General features: G+C 44.1%; 1 protein-coding gene across 1 annotated transcript in view; it reads left to right on the forward strand.

Annotated features, from left to right (window-relative positions):
• Positions 1–1,362: 1,362 nt before the first annotated feature.
• The window catches only part of ncam2 (neural cell adhesion molecule 2), a 224,407-nt gene continuing 204,262 nt past the window's right edge, over positions 1,363–21,507 (forward strand). The window contains exon 1 of the mRNA XM_074664593.1: positions 1,363–1,597. Coding sequence (XP_074520694.1) covers positions 1,546–1,597 — 52 coding nt within the window. The 5' untranslated portion in view covers positions 1,363–1,545. The remainder of the gene's footprint in view (positions 1,598–21,507) is intronic.

Genomic DNA, 21,507 nt, shown 5'->3' on the forward strand with positions numbered 1-21,507 from the left:
TGGAAAATGAGCCTTTGGAAGGAGAGTAATAATGCAAATTATAGTTTTACGCTGAGGAATGTACATTTACCGTCCTGGGAACATGACAAGGCGACATGGAGGGATTAAACCTTGCTTTTAAACGTCACGTCCTGACTTTAATTTTAGAAGAAGAAGTACTTTACAGAGTGTCTGCGTTCTTCCAGAGCACACTGGAAAAAAACTGAAATCTTATCAAGTTTTTCTTATTATAAGAAGAAAGTGTTGTCTTGTTACAAACAATTCAGACCTCTTTTTGTCTTTAAACAACTGGGAACAAGATATTTTTCTGAACTGGTCAGTTGAATGTGGCTCATATTGAGTGTAACAAGACAACTTTTACTAAAAATAAGACAAAAACACTTGATGTTTCAGTTTTTACAGTGCAGCAGGTATAAAAGAAGAGAAGAAGAAAAGAGCAGCGTTACTGAATCGATTAAGACCTGAGAACGGCTTCACTGCCATCTGGAAGCTGGTTCACATGACACATGAGGAACTCACACTTGAGTACAGTGTGATACATCTGCCTTCCTGATGATCACACCTCATACGGAGAGTTGAGAGGAAATTAAAGGGCTCTTAAAACAGTCACATCTGCTTAGAGGAAAGTCCTCTTTACTCTTAAGTGGGTTGATTTCACCTGATCCCACCCTGATAAGTCATGCCTACATTCCTACAGGTGTCACTATCAGGGAGAAACCCATTTTCCAAGTGGGCGGCTGTTATGCATGTTGTGACTTCTCCTTATCAGCTCCTTGTTACCTGAATCACAGCGATCTGCAGTCATGGAGACCGTGTGATGCTCGTTTGTTTGGGTGCACAGAAAACTTTTGTTGACCTGAAGTCTGTCCTTGAACATCACTGATGATTGGCTCAAACTTTTGAAGTTTAATCAGGTTTCTTTGACATCACCTCCAATTTCAATCTGATAAGGCTCCATAAAACCAGAAGTATGGACACTGAAAGAACTGCAGCTCAGCTTATCCGCCAACAAGTGGAGAAGAAGTCGACATTTTTTAATGCTTTTCAGGAAATATCAAACTCTCAGACATCATAGTGAATCTAAATCCACTGGATTGTACTCTGTCCATGGGAAGTAAGGCAGTTTTCAGAGGCAGCTTAAAGGGACAGAACTCCCATCCTTGTCAGACTCCAGTGAGTCTAATAAAGCGCCCTCCTTTCTAAAAATACCCCCCTCAAACTTTAAGGACGCTTTCCATGACCACACAAACTCCCTCACTCTCCTCCTTCTCCTTCTCCTCCTGCTTTCTCCCCTCCACAGCTTCCAGAAGTGAGGCTCGGAGAGGAGTGATGCTGGGGGGCTCCTGAGCGCAGAGCAGACGCGGTGCACGAGCGTGCCGGGGCGGGAGCGCGCGCATAGGAAGGAGGCGAAGGAAGGAGCTGAGGCAGTTTCAGTCGCCAGCGGAGCTCGAGACAGCGGATGAACGGGGCCGAGCGTGTGTGTCGCCCTTGTCGATTTTTACAGCAGCGGAAAGCAGCGTCCGGCGGAGCGAAACCGGCACGAAAATGATGCTCAAACTCGTCCACCTCCTCGGGGTGCTGGTCTGCGGCAGCCAAGGTAAGAGAGCCTGCGTGAATGTTTGCACCCCTTAAGGCTTGGTGACTTTGTGCACAAGTTGAGTGTTATTTCTGCCATCGTGATCTGCTGCAGGCAGAGAGAGCTGAGGGAGAAGGGGATACAGTGTGTGTGTGTTGGAGGGAGAGGGCTGGATTGTTTAACTGGACGTTATTTTGTAGTTGAAGCACGTCTTGCAGGGGCCAGAATGCTTTCTAACTGAAAAGGGGGATTATGATGGGGTCCTTTTTGGGGGGTGGGCGAGCTGTTCGGATACACAGCGTACGGTGCTAATCAGACAGAAACTGCCATCCTCATTATTTGATGCGTTGGAGCCTTAGTGTTGAGTTTTGGAGCCTTTTGGGGGCTATTATTCCAACAGAGCTGAGTGTGTTGTCTGACTTGAACTTGCGCCTTCATGAAGACAGTAATTACAATTCTATACTGGTTGTCATAGTAGCTTGGACCACCGCCTTTCTCGTCTTTACGCACTCTCCTCCTCACTCTATGTCCTCGTTTGTTGTATTAATATTCTGTGAAATGGGTTATCAAGCAGTGATATCCCCCCTGAGGCTGTGTATGGGAACACTGGGCCTATTTTGCAAACAGAAAGTGTCAAATAATCCCAAAAGTTTGTACATATTCGCCGCATTTCTGCAGCTGGGTGACACTCAAGCGTTAATTGGGGATCACGCACGCGGCTCACCTGATGTAGGGGCTTTCATTGCTGGTGCACGCGCTCATTGCGCGCGCGCAGACAGATAAAGCTGTTCCCTGACGCGTGTACACAGCCCCCCTTTGCCCCCTCTTTTTTTTTTTTCCTCGAGTCTGTTTCTTAACTGTGTCCTGGTCAGCGATGCGCGGCGCCTTGTCACCGCAGGCTGAGGCTGACGTGCACTGCGAAAAATATACCCAACTCCTGTAGCTTCAGATTTAGTAGTAATCCGTCTCTTGAAGCGAGGAAGATTTGCTAGCAGGGTGAGAGTGTTTTATCTCTCGCGGTGGCAGTGTTCAGGCGTTAAAAAGCAGTTTTAAAAAACACGCAACATTTGCATGGAGGATTACGCAGGTTATCTGAATGCCCTAGGTGTGATTTCCCAACTTGTTCGAGGAAAAACAAGCTCAAGACTGAAGCAACTAAAAAGGCTGGGGTTGTTAGTTGACACTTTTTGCAGTGTGGACACTTGGATCCTGGCGCACAACGGCAGGTGGGGGTAGAGCGCTGCACAGTGGTGCCAAGAGTGAAGCCATAAGCCACTGGTCGTTAGAGGGTGTTGATCTCATATCTCATGCAGAATGGAGGCCTCTGGGGTCCTGGAGTGGGAGTAAAGGGGGTCCTGAGGAGGCTTTAAAGAGCCCCTGAGGGAAAATGGAGAATCATGGATACATTTTATTACATCCCAGTGTGAGGAGGTGTAAAAATGACTATGAATTTTAATAACAGACCCCGCTGACGATACTTATGTTTAATTCTAACACTTGTAGGAAGGAAACTTGAATAAAATTCACATAATAAAGCATTAGCTGCTCAAAAACAGGGCTCCACATGCTTTCATGTTCTGCTGTCTCGTTGTGTTTTGATGGAGGCAGCAGAAGGCCTCAGTGTGAAGATCTAACACAGGCTGGAGAAGGATGTCTCAGCGTTTTACGAGAGCACACAGGAGGTTCATATTTCCAACATTTCAATCAATACCGGGATAGAAACTGCTGTTATGATAGAGGGTTTTATTTTATTACATTTCATGCCACTGAGGTAGAACAAAGAGGCCATACTGCTGGAATATTCAACGCTTGTTACTTTCTGTCTGTTGCAGTAGTATTACATCACCCCGCCGACCAATTTCCATTCTTATCATGCTTTTTCATGATAGCAAAGTCCACACAAATTGACCTATTAGACAATGCAGAGGAGCTGCTGTAATGTGAGTAATGAGGCCAGCTCTGCGCTGAAGGGTACGTGGAGGAGCCCGAGTACGACGCTCCATTCTCTGTGATTTTTATCAATGCAGGGCCTCGCAGGGAAAGGGCGAGAAGCACCAAGAGGTTTTGCTCGTCGTGTCAGCTCCTAACACATTAACTCCACACACTGTTCCCCCCCTCTGGCTCCTGGAGGAAAACATTTGCTTTTGAAGTCCCCAGTTCACCGTCTAACCTCCTTGAGTATGCATCCTTGAAGGTTTATGTATTTGGCTTCCAACGATGCTGAGTACAATGAATTATATGCTTGCTCGGGCTCACCCGGGACTCGCCGATGTGATGTTAAGTGGCGTAATTAAGATATTTTGCTGTATCTCTTGGGGGAAATGTCAGTGGCTCAGGGCTTTAAAAGATTTATGCCCCTGTGCTTAAGTGTCTCTCATTGCACCCTGAGCCTGGGCTTAAGCGTGTCTTTGAGGTTTGCTTACATCCTGAACTGCTGGTTTACGGCCATCCTCACATGGCTGAGTGTAAATCCAGGCGCACACACTCTCCAACTCCACGAGTGAATCAGCAGGCTAACATTCATGGAGACTGTGCAGATCTCAACCTCTGGTAACTTGATACTTGAACAATCCTGCGCCACACCAACCACAAACCCACATTAAAGGCATGCAAAGCCGTTCACAAAAGAAATGGTCTGCGTCCTGGTCCTGCAAGGTGAAATTGATTGCATTATTTGATTAATAGACTCAGACGGAGAGCGCACGTATAGAGAGGCAGTGTGTATATGAAAATGGAATCGGCCCCTCGAGGCAGCCGCATATGAGAAATCAATTTAAGGAACGACTGGAGTCAGCAGGCCCTCTGAATTGTACAAAGGGCAATCTCACTGTTGTGGCTATGCTATTTATTTGCCTGGGAGCTTTTGATTTCTCATGCGTGGCCTTTAACACCCGGCTTCGGGCCTTTGCATTGACTTAACGCGCTGCATATATGACAGGAGGATTGTGTTGTGCTCTGAACACCTGGATACACGAGGAAGGCGCCTCCTAGCATCTGCGCTTCAGGGTTGTTGTCAGGTTGTGATGAATGAAACGTCTGAAAGGAAATGTGCAGGCATTGTTCGATATATGACATGGGCAGATTTCTAAACACAGGAGCTCTGGACTTTTTCCCAGCGGTTTGATTATCGGTGTGGCTCAAAGATAATCATCGATCTCGCCCTCAAACAACCATCTGAGCACGACCAAAGAAGAAGCTACTGGATGAGCCCCAGTTGTCAGAAAGTGTTTGTTACTGTTTGAAATCCAATCAGATGAAACAAAGACTACAAAGAAATATGTTCAAGGAGACCGTTAACAACTCTTCAGATACAAATAACGAACAAAAAAAAGTTTTCTACAAAAGCAACTTCAAAGGGTTTAAAACTTCCACAAAGACTTTAATAAAATTTGTGAAAATAAATCATAAAAAAGATAAAACAGACCAAATCGATCACAAACTTCAGGGACGCAAAGAAAAACCGACACAAACATCCACCAAACCGACTCCCGAGCCCGCCGTCGTGTTTGTCTTCGCCCAGCGGGCCGTGTTCTTAACTCCTCTTCTGGGAAGTTGCGAGGTCAGTTGAAGTGCAGTACCTTGACAGAAATGAACTGCCTTGCCCAAGGGCAGCTTGAAAGGCTTTAAAACAAGCTGTACAGTCATCAGCTCACATCTCAGTAAACAGGATTAGTGTGAGGGATTACAAGAACGGAGGAGCAAATGGATTCATACTTATTTAAAGACATGTTGCACTCCGAGGACACATTTTGGTGTTTTCAGTCACAGAGGCAGCGATGGAGTTGCTCAAAAGAGATAAAATACAGGAAATGTAGCTTTTCTTTAAGGTTTAAAGAAGAATATTCTGTTTATTCGTCCTCGAATGATCCTTTTTTTTTCGAAGGCCGAGTGACAAGAAGAAGATTTATACCGAGAGTTGAGGGGAGGAAGAGATAATGTTTAAAATTCATTCAATTCAAGTGAATGTGATTGCATCTGGTTAAATTGCATTGCCCGAGATTGAATCAAACTTTGTGGAGTTACACCGCGCCAAAATTAATAAAATGTAATTGAATCCTGTGGAGATGGAATCGAATTAGTCCGGAGTGACGTGATGGGAGGAGGCAGCTGCTGCATGTTTCCGTTTGCGCTCCTGTGGGTTTCGGCGACTGTTTTACATCCGTTTGCTCCTCGCCAAGCAGCTCACCCTTTGGCTCCTGCTTTTATGTGTCCTGCCAGTCTAAATGCCAGTCTAACTAGCGGGCTAATAAGCCGAGCCAGGATGCCAGGGCCACAACAGAATCAGTGGGCGTGCTGGCTGACTGACAGATGGATGGATAGTGGTGGTAGAATGGTCTCCTCTTCTCGACGATTACTCATTTTCTGTAGCTTGAGCACGCCGTGTACACACTCACACACTTCACAGCCGCTCCTCCAAAAGCTCATCCCCTCGCGGGATGCTGCCGTGTTGGTCTGGGGCTTACTTTTGGGTTTGGGCACCAGGAGGCATGATTAAATGAAGAACAGAGGCATCAGAGAAATGGCAGAAGAGCTTCAGATGCACTCCAGTTTGGGCGGTACGGTTCTCAGTGACCCACTTAGGCCAGATTTTATGACTACACCAGAGCATGTAGCTTCGCCTTGCTGTGGCGTAAATCAAGTTTTCTTCGGTTAGTCATTCTCGTCTAAGAGCAGCTTTCAGCTCTGCAAACTCCAGCTGTCATTCACTTCTCTAATTATTCTGCTCCTGGAGCAACAAGTTCATATCTCAGCTTGTCTAATTTCACCCGCCTCACCTGAAAACACCTTTTCCTTACATCCCATGATTTCATTCCAGCATAAGCCTCTCTCCTTCTGAGCTGTCAGTCACTCCTGTTGTCTCTGGAAACCCCTCCTGCGGGGAGATGTTGACAGGAAAATGTACTTGAGGTGTTGATGATGGTGTATCACATTTCCCAGCATGGAGAGAATATCTACTGTTTTTGCTTTTCTCAAATCCTCGCAGCCGTGCCAATCACTCCCCCAAATGTTGCTGTGGTGGAGAGTTTTATGCTTTGAAACATTGTCCTGGAAGTAAAGAAGGCCAGAGAGCTGTGCTTGTATCAGACTGATAAATTAGGACGAGCAGTGAATCGGTGCAGACATCCCTCCTGAAAGAGACTTCACGGCAGATGCACCCACAAAAATAATAAAACCTCTTTATGAGTCCTCATTAAAGGAGCTTTTTTTGTGGGGGCAGGCTGATGCACTGCAGCAGGTGAAGTACAGTGGAGTGTTGCCAACGCGCCGACAGATGAAGTTTGGCCTCAGAAAGCAGAAAGACGGACATAGACGGATGACAGGACGGGGCGGCTGGATGACAGATTTACAGACAGCTGAATGTGCTAACGCCGAGACGAGGATGGAACCATAATGAAGAGGAGCTCTTTATTGACAGCCAACCAACAACATTTTTCAACTTCTTCCTGCTGGACGTGGGCCTCGCGTCGATGGAGGATTAGTTAGTGCTATCCCACAGAGGCAGCTGAGTGTCTGTGCGCTCCATCACAGTGATTAAGAAAGGGACTAATGCTAATTGTTGCCAGACTGGCTGGCAGACGCTAATGAGGGAGTTGTGCAGGATTTGGAATCACCTATCAGGGGGATTTGAAGAGCCAGGTAGACTGATGCTGAAAGTTTCATCCCTGTATAGAAAAGGTGGTTCACTATACTGTCTACTTGGGGAAAAATGACAGTCGTTGTTATAAAGTCTGGATGTTGAGCCAAAACTGGAGTATAATATTCCAACTTTTATTCCTGGATCACCAAATTGAATCCCCGGTGCACAGAAGAGATCAGTCTGAACGTCCTGTTCTGCTCATGCAAATCACCCGTCGCTCCCTCGGGCTTGACTTCTAAACGATAAGCAACCAACTCTGAGATTGACTTTTGATTGGAGGTGACGTGAAATGAGTGAATACACAGTCCGGATGATAAAGGTCCCCGCCTGCACTCTGTAAATGTAGATGCGATTACAAAGTCAGCAGGTTTTTACCCCAAGGCCACCAAGCGCTAACTTGTTTAGCGCTTAAATCAGGCAGCAGAGCACTGATTGAACCTGAAAAGCATTCTGTTCTGTTAAATAAAGGTTTTGAACCTGTCTCCTCGCTGCCTGGCATCAGACGCCGTGTATTCTTCCCCTCTGCTGGCCTTGCTATCTGAGTTTCCCTTTGGGCTTACAGGATTAAATTATCCTCCACCGTATTGTGCTGTAGTATATCCATCATATTTCCGTTCATTCATCCATCCGTCCATTCAGACGGCGGGGCCTCAGCTTGTCACTCCTGCTGGTTAATTAGCCCAAATTGTGATTGATGGACTCCCCGGTGAATAGCTCGTGGTCGTGTTGCTGACCCGCCCAAGGAGATCAACCCACCTGCCAATCACACGCCACATAGTCTCATGAGCAGTGACAGGGACAGAGTGTGTAGAGACATCCTGGTCCCACCTCCTCTTGGTCAGCTGACTTCCCAGACAAGGTGGCACGAGGTCGACCAGTTGTTCAGGAGTGGGTCCTTCTTGGAATTGACCAAAGCTGATCATGTGCAGGGATCAATCTTCTCAGATTTCCCGCCTCGTGGCCGCTCTGGTTGTTTATGTGGAGGCAGCTCTTGACGGGGAATAGATGAGAGGGAAAGTCGAGGAGGAGGGAGGGCACTTGAGATGTGGTCCATGTACGGCAGAGTAGCTCAAAGCCAGGCCAAACCGGCCTTGCTTTCCTGATTGCCTCTCCATGCCAGACAATCTTCAAACAGAATCTGGTAAAGCAATGTGGGCCAGCTTATTTTTGTTCCTATCTCTTCCAGCATGACTCTCCCCTTCCACTTTTCCCCCCTCTTTCATTCCTTCCTCTTTTCATGTGCTTGCTCGCTGTGTTTCGTGGTCCTCCCACACTAGTCTCATCACCAGCGTCTGTGGGGGGAAGATATCCTCTTCTCCCCTACGTGGGAAGCCTTTCAAGCAGGGCCCGTGCTTAATGGTATTTGCTCGGGAAGCTAATGATGTTTGTTGTTCTTGTGCTCAATATAGTTATTACCACCTATGGATTTTATGTGTCTTGACTCACTTCTGGGCTCAAGAATGTTCAACTATGGATGTTCCAAGGTTGTTCTGTCAAGCGTGTTATTATCTCTCTAAAGCCTGATGATCGTTCTGCGAGGAAATTGTAGGCGTGTTTTTAATTACTCTGAACATGGGTATAACTTCCCATCGTTCCTAACCCAAAGTAAGGACTCTGGGGTTTTTATTTCCCGCCCATCAGTCAAAGAGTTCCCAAGGACGTTTGCCTTCATGGGAATTCACAAAGTCTGTCTCAGTAATTACAAAACCTGCATCTCCTGAAATAAGCTCCCTGTTGTCACTGCTGGGTCTCACATAAAACTTCATTCCTGTGTCTGATAAACTTTATTTTCCTCTCAGAAACCTGGTAACACTCATCTTCACTGATAATTTTTACTAATTGGACGGCAGCCGTGTTTAATTTTATGCACATTGGAGAAAAAAAAGAGTGTCGCTCGAGCAAACCAACAAGGAAGATTAGTGGGACGAGAGCCAGCGTCGTGGGTCCTTTCATGTACATGCATACGCTCCAGGATGTGAGTCATAAGAGAGCCTTGTGATCACATGGAGCCGCTTGTTATGGCCTGATTGCAACGAGCATGATGAAAGAGAAGACGTGTGATGTGACTGCCGCAGCTTCTTCCAATGATGAACTTTGATGCCATTGTCTGGTGTCAGCAATCCCTAAACAGCAGGCTCCTCCTCATAAACCGTCACGCTCCAAACCCTCGTTATTGTCCTCAGACTTGGACACGACGTCGTAGCAGAGCCAGATTAGATTTCTCAGCAAGCCGTGTTGTAAGAACAGAGTGTATCCCAGGCTAGCTAAACCCTGTATATTGCTCCAAGAAAGCAGAATTACTTTTATTTCACGCTGCTTTTCATCCATCCTGTTGAGTCTGGAGTAGGCGACCGCAGAAATGATAGATCGTCTCGGCACTCGGGGCGAAAGCAGCCGCTGCGGACGTGGAGAAACATTACAATGCGGCTCCTCAGTCAATAAGCAACAAGAAGCTTTGCTGGGAGCTGCTGCAAAGAATCAAGGGGAGGGAGGGGATGCTGTACCGGCTCTGGCAGCTCTCTCCCCAAGGAGGCGGCCTGAGCCACAAATTAATAGAGCGCTCCCACATGATCGGCGAGTTTCATTTGGAACCGTCACGCTACATAAAACCCCACAGAAATGAGGAGTTTGCTGAGGTCCCCCCTCCACCTTCCCAGGAGTCCCTGAATAACCTGTGTGATTGTAACACTCGGCCCCCAGGTCCCCCACCAGTGCACCTCCCTCCTTGAACGTCCTGAGCGAGATTTCGCTCCTGCTCATCCTGCTTCAATTACCAAACCTATTGTTCCCTTTTCTCCCTCTCAAAGTGTGTCACATAAATCCTGCTCCCCCGTTTAGGTTTCAGGCTCTAATAAACACGAGCATCCCTGAAGTTCCATCAGGAAAGTGACGATTGTTTTTAAGCAAAAAGTTCCACAAAAGTGAGAACGCTCAAAGATTGAAACCGTCTGAAAAAATGTGACTCTAATCCCGGCGCCCTGATTTATTGGCTTACAGCACATCTTAACATTTCTGCTGCTTCTCCCCTCTCTTCCACATGAAATCTCAGACACTCATTTGACAACAGCCTGAAATTCTTAGTGACAAATGTGGAGAGTGGTGCGCCCCTGAGGCCCGCTTTACTCTTATCATTATCTTTGCAATGCCTGAGATTAGACACAGCAACCAACTCTCTCACAGCAGCGAGCCTGCCAGCCAGGATTAACACAATGACTAATCACTCAACTCGCTGGACACAAAACATACACGGCTGATTCAGAATTTCTCACAAAGTCGACTTATTAAAAATTGGCGACGAATATTTGCTGGTGGCATCACATCGTATACAAATGATATATTGAGAGGAAATTACCAAATCGTCTTTTTGTGTCACTTAAACAATCTCAACAATGGTGGTGGTGGGAAGGGTTTGTTTACGATTTGGAGGAATCAACATGGAACCAATCATAGATCAGCTCACGTGGGAAACTGTGCAACTAGCGTCATATGATTGGCTCCGTAATAAGGGCGACATCTCAAGCCCATGGGGTTTTTTATAGTGGGTCATGTTGGGTGATGTTTTACTTTCATTTAAAACAGGAAGTGAACAGGTTCCGTCATTTATTTAGAGAAAAAGCAAATCATGTTTCTGAATTTGCAGTTTTTGTGCAGTCTGATGTCTCAAATTAGGAATAGACTGATTATCAGGGTCGATATTTGGCATTTTGGGGCATCAGCCTTCTTTTTAATCCAATGGCTGATATGAAACCCACTCAAAAGTGTGTTGTTTTGGCTCTGATGCCTCTCTGCACAGAGTTTCTCCCTGTCTACACTATGGAAGCCCTAGATGGTCATTTAAAATCAGTCATGTAATACCAAACAGAACATTAATTCAACTGCATTACATGCCTGTAAAAAGCAGCACAAACTCAATTGTGTCCATTTTTATTGCAGTTACATAGAAATTTTGAAAACTTTATTCACTCTAGAAACTTTAGCTATTTGTTTTTAAAGTTTTTATGTAACTTTATAAAACATGCTGCTAAGCCTGGGAGCTGTTCAATAAACATACACTTGAAGGCGTTTGATTGCAGTTAAGTGTTGGAGTTTGTAAAGTTCAATTTTTTTACGCCAATATTTTCACTTTGACTACAAATTAATATCGGCTTCAAATATCAGTATCGGTATCGGCCCAGAAATATCTGTATCAGTCTATCTCAAGTGTCAAGTTTAATTTCAAATTTAACATTAGAATACATCTTTGTGTTTTTATTTTCAATATTATTTGTTCAAAATAATCATTAAAACATGAAAAGCTGTTTTAAAAACTAATTTCATAATTTATATGGATAAAATAGTTCATTTTGTGTGTGTCTGAGAAATCAGCGTCAACTGCGTTACCCACTGGAAAAACACCCTATCAATCAGCAATGGTTTGTTCCAAAGTCACATGACTTAAATCCTTTTTGGTGGGAACCTTGGAGAAAGTGTGTCATGTTTCAGCTCCTCCGCATCAATATTTCATCAGAATGATTGTCTGTACATGGGGCGCATTAACTCTACATTACCAACAATTTCTGCTGTTCTTACTATAGATGTCATAAAGACCAAACTGTGACGAAAATGAGCAGAAATATGAGGTGTTGAAGATCAGGTGGTGGCATGTTAGTGTCAACTGTGTTATCACGTGTTATCAGCAGTGTTACAGTGATTTTTGTGCCATAATTCTTTTAGATTTTGTCTAAACTGTGGTATAAATGATGAGGGACATTTCTAGGGAGTGTAGTCTGACATTGAAATTTTGAATTACTCTAAATTCCTTATTATGTGGATTCATCTTAAAAAAATATTAACCACTTTTATCCATAACAAAGTTGACAAAATTATGCACCAATTTTTCTATTACTGTATATTTAAGAATTAGAGCTTAAGCTGTCCAACTAATGATTTTAGTACATTCCAGGTATATACTTTGTAAATAGATAGAATGTGAAGCAGAAAAAGGACGTATTTTTGAGATGTTCCCCTAGTTATTGAACCACTCATGTGGCCTTACACGGCTCTCTTCCAGGGTTTGCTCAGACATCCAAACACCCGTCCACACATGGGAATAAATGAGTCTAAACTTCCCTGAACTTGTTTCCCTGTGTGCGACCAAAGCTGATGAAATCTTCCCAACAGTGATATAAAAAGAAAAAAGAAAACAATTCACCACTTTGAAGTTTCTTCTGTTGTTTGCCGGAGATACAGTAACGGCGTAGCAATTTTCCCCAACACCGTAGGCTGGCCCTATTGATCCAATGTCTCAGAGTGTTGCAAACAATTTTGCGTTTCTGTTTTCTCTTTCGCTTTGTTCCCCCCTCCTTCCAAGAAGGAGGATCTGTTAGCGCTCTGAATACTGATCACAGCTCTGTGCTCCTTGCACCCGAGGTGTCGTCGAGTCCCGAGAAAAGAAGAAGGATTGTCGAGCAGCAATTATAACTGGAGTCTAAAGAGAGAGCATAAACACAGGGATTTGTTTTGGCTCTTTTTTAGCTTCAGCTAGTGGATGATATTCTTTGTGTGTCATCTGAAAACAGGTGACAGGTTTAGTTTAAGAAAATAGAGGACATTACTTTGTGCGAACAGAAGAAGAAGGTTGCTGTGCGGGATGTGTTCTCCCTTACACACCGAGAAAACAGGAAGCAGAAAGACAAAGTCGCTTACAGCATCCTCGGGTGCACCGCCACCTCCAAACAAAACCATTAGTTATGTGTAGAGGTAGCAGTGTTTGCTGTGATGGAGCGTGCGGGCGCTTCAGGTGACGCATGGCCCAGGCTTTGGCGGATCCTGTGTCACTCCAAGGTTGTTTAATGGGAGTCTTTTTTCCCCCGTTATAGATTTGTGCGACGTGACTGTGAAACCTCAGCACCTGCAGCTCAGCGACAGCAGCTCCTTTGTGTGTGTGTGTGTATGTGTGTGTGTGTGTGTGTGGAGAGGATACAAGCTGATCCAACACTCATACGTCATGCTGCTGTGAAGTCTGGCCCCATATGTGTGTGAATCAAATCAGATCCTTGCAAAGAGCCGCTAAAGTGGAAAATGAGTTATAAGGGGGATGGATTGTGTGTTTGCGGGTGCATTTATTTCAGGGTTTTGCTTACTCTTTGATTTCTGCTGTTTTGGGTTCTGCCCCCTTTCTAGCTCAAGGCTCAGAGCGTTGAGTGAAGATGCAGCGCCCGTATCTGGCTGCATCAGCAAACTTTATGCAAATCGTGCACACAAGCACGCAGGAGGACTCACGCACACACATCCAGGATGTTCCTAGAATCCCTGAGTGCTGCGAGCTGGCTGGAAGTCTTAAGATAAATGCAGAAGTTTAATGTTCAACCGTGAGGTGTGTCCCCCCTGTATGACCAGGAAATCAGATAAGTGCGGGAGAAAATTCAAGCGTGGAATCAAAATCAGGACCTCCCATCTCGCCCCGTGATTAGAGTCCAATCATCATCTCTCTTGGCGGGATCCCTACTTGAGCGAGCGATCATGAGAAGGCCCAATAGTCCATCAGCAGCACAGAGGGAGGGAGATGCACTCAGTGTGCCCCACGCTCAACATGCTCAGCCATCTGCGGCGCCTCCGAGCTGCAGAACTCCCGCAGCTTTTTTTGGAAGGAGTTGTCGAAAAGCTGCGAGGAACAGAAATTGAAAAAACGAGTGCCAAGCGAGGTCAGCAGAACGTTTACCGCTGAGCTGGATGCAACATGTAAATGTCTGCATAAATAAAATCAGCACATGTCTTCTGCAGAGCAACGCAAGAATCAATTAGAGAACTCCAGGATCCCCGAGTAATCCTGGGTGCTCAGAAGCAGTCAGCGAGTGATTTGATATGCTGATTATCTGACAGCATGTGCAGAAAGGGAGGTGTGAGCCACAGATCGGCATGAACCTCCACAAAGCTGCTTGACATCTTAGCAGCAGGAGAAATCAGCTGCTCCCACCTCTGCAGGAGCTGTAAGTCGCTTTGAATTTCACCCTCGCCTTGCTCTCGACACCTATCTTGTAATGCTATTTCACCCGCCGCTGTTTGTTGAAGACACAGTCTGCATGCCATGATATCCAACCTTCACCTCCTGAAGCTCACATCAAACCCAGCTTCTCTCCGCCGGCCTCATGAGGGATCCATCAAATTGGAAGTTTGTGTCTGGCAGGGCTGCAGAAAGCGAGGGAAGAAAAGGGTCGGGTATATCCTGGAGGAGATCTGATTTCTTCATGTGCTCTCTGTCTTTGCTCCTAATCAAACACATATTTGCTCGTTCTTTACGCAAGTGAGAGTCATGCTCCCGCGTCAGCATGTGAGGCAGAGAGAGTGGCCATTGTTTGCAGTGCAGGGCCGGTGATGCTATCAGTGCTAATGAACTGACTGGGTTATTGTGCTGCGAGCTGCTGGAGGAGACGAGCTGCTGTGTGTGGAGCTCACAGGGGCTGTTGGAGGGCTCAGGGTGTGTGACAACTGGCGTATGTGTGTATCAGGGTGTTCTCAGGGAGGAAAACTGATATCATGATGACCTTGTTAGGCTGAGTCCTGTGGCACTTACTAACAATAGTTGTCTTTATAGATGAAAGTGATGTTTGTGACGTGATTATTGGTTGTTTTTGTTCAAGAAATCAAGAATAACTTGAATATATTCAAACCTAGAGCAACAAGGTTCCTTAAACTTTCCACATTTAGGACTTCACTGCAAAAAACTGGAATCCTATCAAGTGTTTTGGTCTTGTTTTAAGTGAAAATTGTCCTATTACACTTGATATAAGCCACATTGTATGGAGAACCAAAACTGCCAAAATTAAAAGTATACAAAAATTAAAATAAAAACAGAAATATATACATGAGTAAACAATAGATAAATGAATAGATAAATACTAAATAGTAAAAATAAATTGGTGCCCATTTCTGCACCCACCTCTGGATTGACCAATAGGCAAACAGTTTAACCAAAGACACACTTAGGGCCGCCCCCTCATTTGAATATTATTTTCTGCTGTATGTCATGCTGACAGTGTATCTACCACATAAAATAAATAAATATGAGAGAAGGACACTTTTATTAACGTATTTGTTTATATTTAACTATAATTCAACATTTATTTTTGTATTTATTTTAATTTTATGTATTTATTTCTTCACTTATTTATTTATTTATCTATTTATTTACCTATTTACTCATGTATAAATATTTTTATTTTCGCTTTTATTGATTTTTTATTTTGTCAGTTTTGGTCCTCCATAACGTTCAACCTATCTGTCCAGAAAAATGTCTTGTTTCAAGTTATTTAGAGACAAAAATTAGGACTGAGTTGCTTGTAGCAAGTACAAAAATAAATAAATCTGCCAATGCAACAATAAAAATTTACTAAAAAATTTACTTGAAACTAGATTGACATCTTAATACAAGTAACTTTTCTCTTGTTCCATTGGCAGATATATTTTTAACTTCGTACAAGCAATTAAAAAAATGTGAATGTGGCTCATATTAAGTCTAAAAAGACTTTTTCTACTGAAAATAAGACAAAAATACTTGATAAGATTTTTTTGCAGTGTTGAAACATCCCCACTCACTCTTTCACCACTTCTCTGCTCTAGTCGCTGTCCTTTTCTTACAATAAAGCCGTGAAAAAACACCAGCAGTCAGACTTATGGATGCAGGCAAAAAGAATCAATCGTTAAATTGATGCAAAGAAAATGAAACAGTCATCACTTTGGATGTCATGGACTTGTGATCATCCATTCTCACATTTTATGGTCATATAATGGACACACTGAAGCTGCACAGCTCGACTCCATCAAATGCTCATTTGTCGCCCCCCCTGCTTACGCCACATTACACAAGCGTGCATGCGTGCGCTGATGTATTCATGCACACACTGACCGCCTCTCATCCACATGTTGCGGCCCGTTTAGTCCATCCCCCGCGTTCATTCGTTCGGTCGTTCCACCCGCTCAGTCATGTAAGAGAGATGTAAACAATAAACGAGGCGGCTGAGGGAAATCGATGGCGGGGGTACGTGTACGTGTCGAGGAGCAGAAGGCTTTAATGAATTCTCTGCTGCTCATTAAAATCACCTTAGTGTTGACATTGTTGTTTCCATCCCTCATGTTCCTCATGGAGGTCATCATTATGATTATTTCCTGTTTAACTCTCTCGTTACTGAAGTGAAATGAAATAAACAGCAGGGGATCTTTGTGAAATATATAGAATCTATTAGTGTGATATAACGCTATATGAATAAAACAGTTTAATTTGTTGGAGCTTTATGTGACTGTGTGTAAGGATAACAGTGTGTGTCCTCCGGCCCTCAAACTGCTTGTACAGTGTTTTAGTGTGTATTAAAGCCCTGTGTCTGATGGCTCTATTGGAGGCTCTGTGCGTGTGTGTACACACACCCGTGCGCCTGCATAGACCCATGCGAACAAGTGATTTATGGGCTGTTTTTAATCAGGCGCTAGAAAATGTTATTAGACAGCCTTCTCGCGCTCCCTCCGCCTGCAAATGAGCCGGCCCCCGCTGCACCCTGGGATAGCCTCCTGTAATTAGTTCTGGGAACTCACCTGTTACCGAGCGAGGGCTGAGGGAGAGGCAGGGAAGAGACGAGTAACAAGCAGACAGATAAACAAACAGAGAGGAGAGAGGAGAGGTGAGGGAGGTTGAGGGTGAAGAAAAGGAGTAAAGTGGAAAAGAAGGAGGTGCTGTGCTCTGAAAGGAAACTGACCTCAGCACAACAACACCTCCTGGTTTTACAGTCTGCTAACAAGCAGAGGCTGGCTGTTTGGATCCCAGTATAAATTAGTATTGAGTGATGCTGGGAAAAACACGTTGTACAATCTGAAAACAGGGTGTTAATGTGCTCTCAGGTCCACAACAGTAACTTTACTTTCTTTAATAATCAGAATCTGTGCTCTGGAGCGTGTTCTCCTTAAACTTTAGACTAAAATGAAGCAGAATTGCTCTTCCTGTTCCACTTTCCTAAAAACACAAACATATTTTTCCAGTCTTGAACTCAGCATGACTCCCTGCCAAACAAATCATGTGACCTGTCTGCTCTGGGGCGCATCGCTGAGTCCTGATGAAGCGACTGGAGCCGCTGGCCACAGGCTCTCCAGTGAGCACCAGCTTGACAGCCAATCAAAACAGTGCCTTGTCACTCCTGGCCACACACACACACACACACACACACACACACTCAGAGAGAACTAAAAGTGTCAGCAATCCTGTGTACATGTAATTTAAATCCTCACATATGCAGACGCACGCGGCGCTCTCTCCTGCTGCTCCTGACAGCCCAGTAAAAACATAATGAAATATTCAGGAAGTCTCTGCTCTGGATTCTACCTTTCTCTGCTTTTCTTGTTAGTTTGTGTTTGTTTGTTCCTCAGACGAAGAGAAACAGCGTGTGTGCATGCTGGCATCACTTCTATCAGATGTTTTCTACCTTATAGAGGAATTCGGTGCAGACATGTGTTTCTATGTGCAGCAGCAGCGAGAGGAGAGGAGAGGACATGTTTGTGCTGTCTCTCTGGTGTTAATGGGTGTGAGCCAGCCAAACCTTTTGTTTGTGTGTTGCCTGGTGCTTACATCAACTATGTTGCTCTCCTTAATAACATCGTTGAGGAGACGCAGTTGGAACCAGTCCTCTCTGTTCTAGCCCAAAGGGAACAGCAAAGACTTTTATTTTCTTTTATTTATATGAAAAGGCAGGAACAGATACTGCTGACCTTTTTTTTCTGAGCTAATATGTTACAGCAGGGATGGAGCCAGGGTTTCAGTTTTGGCTGGGCAGTCATTAAATAACTATTTCTATATATATTATTGTTACTATGGATGTTTTAAAGCAGATTTTGTTGCTTTTTGACCCTTCAATATTTGATCAAGTTTTAGTGCATCTGTCAGCAATGGCTCTTAGTGGTATTGGCCAAAGAGTAATGTTTGTAAGAGCAGCAACATTAACTTTAGTTAAATAAAAGAAAAAAATCTATAGTCTTTCCCAAAATTATGAGGCTTAATGAGTCATAACTTTTATCAACAGGCTAAAAATTGCCAAACTTGGCTCGTTTTTTTAAAGACAGGGCATCTAACAATAACAAAATGAGTGTAAAGTGACAAAATTTGATATTCTCATTTAAAACCAATCTAAATTTTAAAAAAAAGGAAAAAAGAAAGAAAGAAAAAAATTTATAGAAAAGTTTGAGGTGGGCCTGGGACCCTTGAGCCCACCCATGACGCCGCCCCTGTGCCTCAGGCTCTCACAAACTGAGCTGCTGAAAGGTCTTTCCTTGCGGGAGAACTATCCCGAAATAAGACATCTACATCTGCTCTTTCCAGATTATTTGGAGGATTTCATCGGTTGTACTCTGACGTCGAGCTCTCTGCGTTTTCAGAATGACGCCCCTCACCCTGAGCTGCCTGTGCAGACACTTTTCATGCACAGCCGTATCCTAATGATTACTCCTTCACACTTCAGTATCCTCCCACTTAACTGAAAACTTTTCTCTATCTGACTCAGACAGTTGCCACTGGGGAGTCTGTCTGATGATTAACAGAGCATATCACCATTGTAGCATCTCTGCACAGACGAGGGAGCCACTTCACCGCTGCAAAAGGAGAAGCTTTTTGTTAAATTATGATGGTGAAAGTCCTTCATAGAGTCGACAACATGACTTGTGGTGGAAGTGTTAAGGTGTGATTTGTCACTTTCCTGCAGTGGATTGGCTAAAAAGATAACTCTGCCCACCAATGGAGCTAGCTCTACATAAAAGTTGGAGAGAAGAAGAAACAGCCCGTCTGGCTCTGCCTAGAGGTGACAAAATCTGCCCACTGGCGCTTCCAAAGCTTATGTTAATATCTCCTTTGTTCAATCCACACAAAGTGTGCTAAAACGTCACAGTCTGGTTTAACGGCAAGGCTTGGTGCCAGCCTGCTTTTGGTTTTGGGCTGAGACCAGTCACTTCCTGGAACTCATCTGGTTGCCGGGCTACTTGTCGTTGCCAAGAAATATTTTGGCAAACAATCTGTATGAGCAAATAAAAGAGCAAGCATCAGAAGTTGGGCGATGAATTGGCTTCAGGAGTGGTACCTGAGTTTCTTTCCTGCCACGTCTGGTGCAGTGTTTACTACCCAGCCTCTATGACGGTGTGTCACGGCTGGATGGAAATGATTGATGTAGCTTGAAACCTTGGGGGGATGAAGAGATTTTTCACTTAGTCAAACAGGAATATTGACGTGCCTTTTTTTTTTCTTTGTGTGCATGCTAACAGCTTAATTAAATGTCCTCCAGACCAACAGCAATAACTGGTGGATTTGAAAAGCAGGGAGTTCATCCTCTTATAACATCTACAAATGACATGTTAGCATACTACTTTTTTTTACCCCACATAATTTTGTTAAAGCACAAATTACAGTATAAATTAAATGTAGTCGACATTTTTTTTTCCCAGAACCATTTACAGACAGTACAACCATGTAGTTTTATCTTATAAACAACCTTCCTATATCCTTAAACAGACCTCTAAGTTCAAAAACAAACATCAAATGTCAGAATTGAAAGCTTATTAAGAAAAAAAAAAAGGAAAAAAAGGGTAGGTGTGACTACATCAAAATACATAAAAAATTAAAAATTAGAGTCAGGTGTTTAAAAAAAAATAATTTAAAAAATAATAATAAAAAAATGAAATAAAATAAAATAAAATAAAATAATAAAATAATAATAATAAAATAGTGAATTTAATTTTCTTTAACTTATCAAAATTAGGATATCGTGCAGCCATGCTTTGAAGGAGGCAGGTTGGGAAGATTTCCATACTCCCGTGTCTTTAAACCAATCATGAAGCATCCCAGGAGCTCATATAGTTAAAAAGTCGTCTGCGGCAGCCGCCCAACTCCTGCTGTGCTTTGAAACCCAGTTTCCATTCACTGAGACACACAAGCCAACAAAGGTGGAGGAAAACAGTCAGAGGATGCACTCTTCACAGACTGGTTGTTCCAAACACTCCACCTGAGCTGCTCATTTCCTCCTGATGTATAGAGTAATGTAAAGAAAGAATGAACTGTTAAACCCTTCTTGTGTTTAAGTAGAGAAGTCTTTTATTCCACTTTGCAGACATGATCGTCTGGAGGATGGAGCTGGCTTTTTATCTGTGTCTCAGGAGCGTAATGTATCATAAGATGTTTGTGGAAAGGTCATGAGGGGACAGGTCAGAGCTAATGAAGCTCAGAGAGCGTAGCTGCTCAGATTTCAGGTCTGTTTATGAAACATAAAGACACAGCAGCCTGTTTTCTTCACTTATAAAGAGTTTTTAAGTTCAACTTGAGCTCTGTTTTCCTTTTTCCCGATCATTTCAGTGGCAGCCATTTAATTGCTTTTGCCCCTAATGAGTGTTGTTTTTCACGCCCGGCTTATTTCTCAGCTCGTTGGCATTTGGCTGTAGGGGGGAGAGCAGCGGGGGCTCACTCCATGCACCGTCGTCACGTGAAAATCATGAAAGCGTGTGTGACGTACACATTTCGCTTCAGTTCGGGGGATTACGTGGGCCCCTGTAGACCGAGAAAACATCTGAGAGCGCTTCCAAACCCGGTCCCCCCTCTTTTTCTATATGAAAGGAAAACAACAACAACAAACCGTGTGTTTATAAAGGGGACGGATTTAAATTCCTTAAAAGTTTCCATTTTTGAATACGCCGTGCTTTTATCAGCTACCTTTTGCTAATGCTTACCTGGAGCGAACCACTGGGTACGAGTGCCAGGGTGGAGGAGCAACACATCCATGTAATTGGATTACACTGATCTGCTGTATAAATGGTAACTGTGATCATCTGCTCTGTGGAAATAGCTCAGGAATCACACAAGACCAAAATAATAACAGTGGGATTAGCGATCGTAATAATTCAGGACTTAAAAACTGTTTTCACGTCAGATTGATTAAAACCCCGTCCATCCATGACCTGCTACTACTGCCGCCGCCCCCCCTCCTCAAAGACAGAGTGATGGCCGAACACGGTCCCTCCATCCTGAACACATGTCGAGGAGCGTTCATTAGTCCCGCCGTTCTGAGAGGTTCATAAATCACAGCCATCTGGAACTCTCAGTGCTGCAAAACTCCAGGCTCGGCGAGCGACTCCTCTTCCCTCCTCCTTCCTGTGGCGATGGCAAACAGCCAATCAGATAACAGATCCCTTTGCTGAGCAACACAAGAGGCAACTTTTGTAATCACTTGATAGCAGAGTTACACTCGGGTGTTGGAGTGTTTTCACTAATGGTCGCTGAGTCTGCCTTGTTCCTGCACAT

Source organism: Halichoeres trimaculatus, unplaced genomic scaffold (genome assembly GCF_033239565.1).
Source record: "Halichoeres trimaculatus isolate MK-OKI-2021-1 unplaced genomic scaffold, fHalTri1.1 fHalTri1_scaffold_24, whole genome shotgun sequence".
Lineage (NCBI taxonomy): Eukaryota > Metazoa > Chordata > Actinopteri > Labriformes > Labridae > Halichoeres > Halichoeres trimaculatus.